This window comes from Enhydra lutris, unplaced genomic scaffold (genome assembly GCF_002288905.1).
Source record: "Enhydra lutris kenyoni isolate GAN:26980312 unplaced genomic scaffold, ASM228890v2 scaffoldscaffold90, whole genome shotgun sequence".
NCBI classification, from domain to species: domain Eukaryota; kingdom Metazoa; phylum Chordata; class Mammalia; order Carnivora; family Mustelidae; genus Enhydra; species Enhydra lutris.
The window spans coordinates 5,712,129-5,720,585 of NW_019154174.1; the positions used below are offsets into that span (position 1 = coordinate 5,712,129).

General features: G+C 56.5%; 1 protein-coding gene across 2 annotated transcripts; it reads left to right on the forward strand.

The window, feature by feature from the left end:
- The first annotated feature begins 148 nt into the window (after positions 1 to 148).
- On the forward strand, positions 149 to 3,752 carry LOC111162251 (CDP-diacylglycerol--inositol 3-phosphatidyltransferase). Of its 2 annotated transcripts, XM_022526531.1 has the most exons (6): positions 149 to 495; positions 584 to 718; positions 1,421 to 1,574; positions 1,939 to 2,020; positions 2,453 to 2,534; positions 2,693 to 3,752. In XM_022526531.1, exons 1-6 carry the CDS (start codon positions 453 to 455, stop codon positions 2,836 to 2,838), a joined length of 642 nt encoding a protein of 213 aa, XP_022382239.1. In that variant the 5' UTR covers positions 149 to 452; the 3' UTR covers positions 2,839 to 3,752. The 2 variants fall into 2 exon arrangements, with proteins under 2 accessions (XP_022382239.1, XP_022382240.1); XM_022526532.1 differs by lacking the exon at positions 584 to 718.
- The last annotated feature ends 4,705 nt before the right edge of the window (positions 3,753 to 8,457 follow it).

Genomic DNA, 8,457 nt, shown 5'->3' on the forward strand with positions numbered 1-8,457 from the left:
TTCTCGGTTACTCCCTTCCTTCGGCGCCGAGGATTCTCCACCCCTCTCCTCCCTCTGCACTTGGTACGCGCCGATTGAAAGGGGCGGAGGGAGGAAAAAGGAAGCGGGCACGTCTTAAAGGGGCCGCAGCCATTTTTAGGCTGCTTCTTTTTTTTTCTTCCTGTTTTGCACACCCGGGAGCAGCTGGGGAAGACTGGGGCAGCCGCTGGAGGCGGGAGGGCCTGCCCCCGGGGGAGGGCGGGCTGTGCGCGCCCCTGCGCCCGACGCATCTCGGAGCCGGCCCATGCTCCGGCGGGCTGCGAGCGCTAACACCGGGGACGGGCGGGGACGGCGGGGGCCTACGTGCTGTGGGCGCGGCCGATCCGCGGGGCCAGAGGGTGCGGCCGAGCGGCGGAGCTGGGACTCGGTTGCCACCTCCAGATCGGGCTCCGGGCTGCAAGGGGGCCGCCGCGATGCCAGGCGAAAATATCTTCCTGTTTGTGCCTAACCTCATCGGTGAGTGCTGCCCGCGGCTCCGGGCTGAAAGGGGAGGGCGAGGGCCAGGGTCCCTGATCCCACTCTGTATGCCCCCGTCCTTCCCAAGGTTATGCCCGGATTGTCTTCGCCATCGTTTCTTTCTACTTCATGCCCTGCTGCCCTCTCACGGCCTCCTCCTTCTACTTGCTCAGCGGACTTCTGGACGCTTTCGATGGACACGCTGCTCGAGCCCTTAACCAAGGTGACAGACACCTCCTCTCAGCCAGCCTTTAGGCCCAGCCAACCCTCTGTCCCCTTTTCCTGCCTCCTCAGGACCTCGGGGCGGGCGGGAACTCGGGAACCTGAGGGCTTCGTCCCTCCCATCTCTGTAGAGAGCAGAACAGAATGGCCTCCTTTCCTAGTAGAAGGGATTTAAGCTTTGCTGTTGAGAACTTCCTGACAGGGTGTGGGGTAGCAAGACTGGACATGGCAGTGCTGGAGGTCTCCATGAGGAAAAATGCGTTCACCAGGTGATTCCTGGGGGGCTGCTCTGTGCCAGGCACAAGGAAGAGGGGTTCCAGAAGCCATGTTTCGAGGGAAAATGGAGAGGGAAGAAAGATGGTTTCTGCAGGGTCCATTAATTTTTTTAATCTGGTCTCCAAACCCACCTGCCAGACATCCCCGAAGAGTTTAAGTCAGCTTGTCTTGAGTCCTGGACCCTTGGTTCTGGGGTTGGTGAGCTGCAGAGCTAGCTTCCACGGCTCCTCATTTCATGTGGCGGTGACCCCTGCCCCTTGACCTCACACCCCACAGACAGCAGCAGTCTGTTTGCCTCCCCAGCCCGGGGACGGTGCACATTTTCAATCTTTAGACACTGCATCAGAGTGATACGCCAGTCATGGTTCCTGTCACAGACCCAGGGCCCCCAGTGGCCCCCTCCCACATAACACCCCCCATTTTTCAGGGACCCGGTTTGGAGCCATGCTGGACATGCTCACGGACCGCTGCTCCACCATGTGTCTGCTGGTGAACCTCGCCCTGCTGTACCCACGGGCCACCCTTCTGTTCCAGCTCAGCATGAGCCTGGATGTGGCCAGCCACTGGCTTCACCTGCACAGGTTTGCGGCAGGCTGAAGGGGACGCTGCAGTGGGGACGGCTGAGGCTGTGTGGGAGGGTGCCCGATCCCGTTCACAGGTGCATTAAGCAATCCCGTCAAGTCGGGATCGGATAGTCCGGAGACTTCCAGATAGATAAGCCGCGCTGGGGGCTTTGGAATGTGGTATTCAAATCCTGATTCCTCTGGGTCATTACCAGCGAGGTGGTTGTGTGGCTTTGGGCAAGACCTCGATTCTTCGCTGAGCCCCATCTGCTCCGCTCGGTAGAGGCAATCCCAGCACCTAACCTCATGGGGGCTCATAGGAAGATTCGATGGACATGAGTGGCAAGGAGTGCTCATGGGTTCCCCCTGCTTTCTCCCCAAGTTCTGTGGTCCGGGGCAGTGAAAGTCACAAGCTGATTGACCTGTCTGGAAATCCGGTGCTTCGAATCTACTACACGTCCAGAGTGAGCATTCCTGCCCCGCCCTGATTCCCTCCGCTTCTGCCAAGCCCTGGGCTGAGCCCTGGTCTTGGGTGAGGAGAAGGCTCCAGGCACAAGGAGGGGACGCACCAACCCAGAGGAGACGTGGCTGGGAGGCCGGGAAGCTGAGGCGGGAAGGAGGATTGGTGGGGAGGGAGGGAGAAGCCAGATTGGTTTTCACACCAGTTCTCAACAAGCCTTAGGCCACATGGGCTTTATTCTGGGACCACAGAGAGTGTCTGAAAGGATTTATAAAGAGAGAAGCAATACCCTGAGCTCTCTCTTTCACCCTCACTCACCCCTGCACGCCTGTTTCTGGTAGGTATGGTTCCTCCACCCGCAGAAGGCTCTGGCCCCTTGTCACTTAGCTGGGGGAGGGGCAGCACTCCTTAAGCAGCCCTTTTGCTCTCTGTGCAGCCTGCCCTGTTTACCCTGTGTGCTGGGAACGAGCTCTTCTATTGCCTCCTCTACCTGTTCCATTTCTCCGAGGGACCGTTAGGTAGGAGGCGCGGGGCTGGGCAGGAGGGTGGGAGGGGGTCCTGGCCTGCCCGGGGTGATGATGATGATGATGATGGCCTGGAGCCCGCAGACTTCCCGGTCCTCCTCCCCCTCACCTGCATCCCGTTTTCTCTGTATTGCCCGTGCTCCCTTCCGCAGTTGGCTCTGTGGGTCTTTTCCGAGTGGGGCTCTGGATCACAGCCCCTGTCGCGGTGCTCAAGTCTCTCATCAGTGTGGTCCACCTGGTCACAGCTGCTCGCAACATGGCCGCCCTGGATGCGGCGGACCGAGCCAGGAAGAAATGACCCTGGAACCTCCAGCTCCTGGCTGCCCACCTGCCCTGGGGAGTCTCGCCGGGCCATGGCGCTCCCCTCTCCCTCCTGGGAGGGCCCAGGCTCCCGTCTTCCTAATGTGCTGTCCAGCCTGCTGAGAAGGGGATTGGCCTCTGGGGTGATGCCATGTTCTCTGAGATCCTGAGGACCAGTCCCACCCAGATTCCCAAGGACCTGGACTTCCAATCAGGGAGGATGCTTCGGAGGCCCCGCCCCTACAGGCAGTGCCCCCGGGAGGCCAGGAGGCCCTGGGACCCGGCACCTGCTGGCTCAGCCCAGGGATCTGGCTTGGCCTGGGACTTGGGACACTCGAGTGATGGAGATGGGCTAGGGGCTAGGTTTCTCAGAAGGCAGGGAGTCAGACTGTACCCCTGGCCTCAGGAAGCCTGGGGTACTCCAGCTGGGAGAGAAGGGGGCGTGTAGATCCCATCCCAGTCTCCTGTGTCCAGTCTATCCCGGCTCTGGAAGCCTCCATAATAGGGGGTATGGTGGTGAGGGAGGAGAGGGCTTCTTTTTCCAGGATTTGGTTTCCTTTGAGATACTGTGGGACCAGGGCCTGATTGAGGGGAGCTGGTGGGGGTGGGGAAGGAAGATCCATCTGGATGCTTTTCTCCTAGTTGTGTCCTTACTGGCTCCGGCTGTCATTCCACCATGACCTCAGAGTGAGGCCCTCCCTACCACCCAGGTCTTTGCCCACCTGCTTTACTTTCTTTACAACATTGTCATTGGCTGTCTCCATTTTTTTGTATACCTCCTGTTTTCTACTCCCACCAGAATGTAAACTCCCCGAGGGCACAGACTTTTCTTGTTCCTTCTCTATCCCCATAGTGAAGGTGAACCTTAACCTGGCATATCGTAGCCGCTTAATAAAAGTCACGAACAGATCACTTCGTTTCTTAGAGTGCCATCCTTAGATGACCTGTGGATTGGTATTATTTTTTAAAGATTTTATTTATTTGTCAGAGAGAGAGCTCCTGAGCAGGGACAGAGAGCAGCAGGCAGAGGGAGAAGCAGGGTCCTCCATGAGCAGGGAGCCCAATGCAGGACTCGATCCTGGGACCCCGTGATCATGACCCAAGCTGAAGACCGGTGCTTAACCGACTGAGCCACCCCGGTGCCCTGCCTGTGAATTATTTCCTAAAAATTCAGCTGCTTGGACCCTGGGCCAGACATTTAGAGTTCGGATCCCTGGGGATGGGCCCAGAGTCTGCTATTTTAATAAACAGCAGGTGATTGATTCTTTCCCATAATGTTGAGAGTTGCCATTCCTGTCTTAAGCCATTTTGGGGCACCTAATATGTCATAGACATTGTTCTGGGCTTCTGTCCCTAACAGCTACCCCTGCCATCTGAGCCTTGTCTGCTGTCTGGCACCAGCTTGCTTTTTAAGACTATATTCAGCCTCCCATATGCCAGAAACTGAGCTGGGGGTTCTTTGCAGATGTTACTTGTTTCGTCCTTATAATAGTCCCCGAGAACTGGAATGTAGCAGCTGGGTGTTGGACCTCAGCTCCTGCGCTAGGCCAGGGGATTCCATCAGTCCTCTCCGAGGAGGTCACGGGCCAGCCATGGGGGAGATCATCGTGCCCTCTGGGCTGCGCTTGTGGGAGGATGGAATAAGGAAGTGCTGGAACACGGATGTGTGGCTGAAGTGGGTGGGTGTCCAGAAAGCTGCTAGGGATCAGGGCAGGAAGGGTTAATGTGCAAGAGAGGAGTGATTCTCAGCTGCGGGGGTGGGGAGGTTAGAGGGCACGCTGAGCAGCTGCTCTGAAAATGGAAAGGATCTGGAAACGGAAACGGATCGATGTACTGGGGACACTGAGTGCCATGGGTTGGGGGTGGGAGAGCGGGCGAGAGCTGGGGCCTAGGCCAGCCAGGGCCGCTCGAGGAGTCTAGTAAGGCACTTGGACTTATCCTGAGGCCACGTGGAGCCACTGAAGGGAGCCTTCAAAATAATAGGTAAAATACTCCTAGGGTAGAAATACGAAATCATAGGCATTACAGAAGGGTGCAGAAGTCGGTCTCCTTCAGCTCTCCCTTCTCCCCAGAGGTGACCACTGCCACTCCTTACCTTTATACCCGTCTGAATAAACTCTCCATGTCTCCACACACGTACTTCCATATTTTAAAACTCATTCCGTGTGTGTAGTGCTCTGCTCTCACGAGCTACTGTAGTTCCAAGGGCTTTTGGGCTCATTCATTCCTTGCTTTCGTCCCCGGCCCCCAGTCTAGCCTTTTATTGTGCCCATCCTCTAGAGAGGAAATCGAGGCCCTCAGAGGAGGCCAGCGTGCCCCCAGAGCCTGCACCCTTAAGATCTGCCGTCCGCAGTGGCCAAGGGTGGCACAGAATTCCATTCACATTCATTAACCAGGTCCTGCCCCTGTGCAGGATGTAGGTAAATCGTCCACGCCCGGTTTTGGAGAACGCTTAGGGGCTACACTTGGAAGGTCTGCAGTGGGCGTGGAACTTTTGCTTAAGCCCCAGGGCCTTGCTTCCTTGGCTTTTGGCCCTAACCATTTCTAGTGACACCAGGAGTCTCTAACTTAGGTAAACCCAGCAAACCCACGAGCTAAACGGGAGACATGGGCGGGAGAGTGTCTCTTCCACTCCAGTAGAATACATGACTGAGGCCAGAGGTGCCTCCTGTGGTAGGGCCCCGAGGCTGGCCTCTGCCTTTGGTCCCATAGGCCTAGTGGCCAGACTGAGCCCAGGAGCAAGCAGAGTGACCTGGAGGACAGTGGGGAGAGTCTAGACTGAATTTATCTAAGGGACATAGCAGGGCCGTATGTTAGCATGGTCTGCGTGCTCACAAAATTCCTCTGTTGGAACCTAAGACCCAGTGGGACAGCATTTGGAGCCTTCCAGAATGGGAAGCCTTCATAAAAGAGGCTCCAGACAGCTGATGCCCCTTCCACCAGGTGGGGATAAAGCCAAAGGCATGGTCTCTGAACCAGGAAGAGGGTTGTCACCAGAAGTTGGCCATGCCGGTGCCTGGGCCTTGGGACTTCTTATGCAAGGGGTTCTTTTTATCTTTTTTTTTTTTTTTTTAATTTAAAGGTTTTATTTATTTGACAGAGATCACAAGTGTGCAGAGAGGCAGGGAGAGGGAGAAGCAGGCTCCCCACTGAACAGGGAGCCCGATGCGGGGCTCGATCCTAGGATCCTGACCTGAGCCAAAGGCAGACCCTTAACTGACTGGGCCACCCAGGCAACCACATGAATACAATTTAAAGAACAGCTTCCCAGGGGTGCCTAGCTCCCCAGCGGGGAGCCTGCTTCTCTCTCCCTCTGCCCTTCCCTCCCACCCCCTGCTCGTGATCTTTCTCTCTCTCAAATAAACCAAATCTTAAAAAATAAAGGACAGCTTCCCCTATTACCTTACTAGAGTCCATAAGCTCGTGAGGGGACATGCAGTGGTCAGGAGGGGCTAGATTATGCTACAGTAACGTCCCCCTCCCCAGATTCCAGCGCCTTAATACGGGCAAATTCTCGCCCCTGCTGCGGGTCTATTATATGTCAGCTGTGGCTCTGCTTCCTGCCATTTCTCTCCTTGGGACCCCGTTGACGGAGGAGCCTCTATTTGGGACATGGCCCGTCCCCAAGGCAAAGGGAAAAGAGAGGACAGCGATGTCCTTTCCCCTTGCATTTCACTGGCTAGACCAAGACATATGGCCACGCCTGATGGCCATGAGATCCACGTGGAGACATCCGGTCATTAGCTGGAAAGGGGTCCAGAGTTCAGGGGTGAGGTCAGGGATGGAGAACTTCATTTGAAGTCCATGGTACAGAGATGCTCTAAAGCGTGGGAATGGCAAAGGTGGTCACTGAGAAAGAACAGGGTTTGGGGCGACCCGTGATTTAGACAGAGCAGAAGAAGTAGAGGTGGCCAGGTGGCCAGGTGTGGGCCTTGAGGTGGGGAGGAGGTGGAGTGGGCCATGTCAGGGGAGACCAGTATTAGTGATGCTGATCAGAGCAGTTTCCAGGAAGGAAGGGGTGGAGTCAGGGGGTTGAGAAGATAATGAGAGGTAAGGAACAGAAACTAAGAAATGTGGCTGCAGGGGCACCTGGGTGGCTCAGTCGGTTAAGCGTCTGCCTTCGGCTCGGGTCATGATCTCAGGGTCCTGGGATCGAGCCCCACATCAGGCTCTCTGCTCAGTGGGGAGCCTGCTTCCCCCTCTCTCTCTGCCTGCTGCTCTGCCTACTTGTGATCTCTCTCTCAGTGCCCAATAAACAAATAAAAAATCTTAAAAAAAAGAAAGAAATGTGGCTGCAAAGGAAAGAGACGGGAGCAGTGGCAGCTGGAGGGAAGGCAGGGCCCGGGGAGAGCCTTCGTGTTGCTTCCACTGTGGGCCAGAGCGGAGAGGCTGCTCATCGGCTTGGGCCAGGGAGCCCGGAGGGGAAGGGTGGATAGCACAGGCCAGAAAGATGATCCACAGAGTGGACTCGGGAGGGCTTGCGATCAGGGATCTAGAGCCCAGGGGGAGGAGGCCCAGGGGGCCATGTCCCCACTGGGAACAGGAGGGAGGACGGACTCCAGGTGCTGGGAATTTGCTACATTGGCTGCCGGGAAACAGAGGGGCCTCCTGCCCAGTGCGCTTCTATTTTCTCTAAGAGGTGAGAGCAAGTGGGTGGGGATGTGGGAGACTGGGAGGAAGGGTGTGAGTGCTTGTTCTGAAGGAGAGCTCCCACAGGCCCAGAGAAGCAGAGTCAGAGGCCCTGGGTCTCCCTTAAGATGTGTTGCCATGAGTTTAAAAGGAGATCAGTCAGCAAGTGGGACGTAGCTCTCCCAGCATCCCCAGCATCCTGCAGCTAGTCCCAGGCTGCAGAGTGGGCGGAGTGGGCAGTGGTTGGTTTAGGAAGGGATGGGGCTGAGTATCACGGGGGAAGGGGAGAGATGGAGTTAAGGAGGGAGGTTTCTGATGAGTGAGTTCTGGACAGGATGGATATGCAAGGGTGGGTGTCAAGGTTGAGAGGGAGGGTTGGGGTCAAGGTCACAGAAGACTGGAGTTGGAGGAACAGTTTGGGAAGGTGAGGCAGCAGAAGCTGAGGTTTCAGAGGCGGTAAGATTATTAGGACAAGGTCAAAGGCTCAGCGATGGGAGCTGGCTGCTGAGGGGAAGGAATATAGCCACCAAGGACAACCTTGCCTGCTGTCACCTATCCCCAGAAGCCCTTGGCCATGAGCATCTGGTACCCGCACACATTCATACCTCTCTCAAGGAAGATGTAGGACGGTTAGTCAGAAGCAAGGCTGGGGGTGCTGACTGCCTTGCCGTTCTGTCAACTCGGAGCCTGTCCCACCAAGTCCCACCGCTGACTGCGGGCTCAGTGGTCAAACCCTGGCCTCAAGGGCAGACTTTTTCTCCCCCCCCCCCTTTTTTTTAAGATTTTATTTATTTGAGAGAGAGAGAGAGAGAGAGAGAGGACATGAGAGGGGAGAAGGTCAAAGGGAGAAGCAGACTCCCATGGAGCTGGGAGCCCGATGCAGGACTTGATCCCAGGACCCTGGCATCATGACCTGAGCCAAAGGCAGAGGCTTCACCAACTGAGCCACCCAGGCGCCCTCAAGGGCAGACTTGAGCAGAGCCACCAG

Excerpts from the sequence above, each read along its gene's own strand:
- LOC111162251 (XM_022526531.1), top strand. The coding sequence starts at position 453 with ATGCCAGGCGAAAATATCTTCCTGTTTGTGCCTAACCTCATCG. Across the intron at positions 496-583 it reads GTTTGTGCCTAACCTCATCG|GTTATGCCCGGATTGTCTTC; the intron begins GTGAGTGCTGCC and ends GTCCTTCCCAAG. Across the intron at positions 1,575-1,938 it reads CACTGGCTTCACCTGCACAG|TTCTGTGGTCCGGGGCAGTG; the intron begins GTTTGCGGCAGG and ends TTTCTCCCCAAG.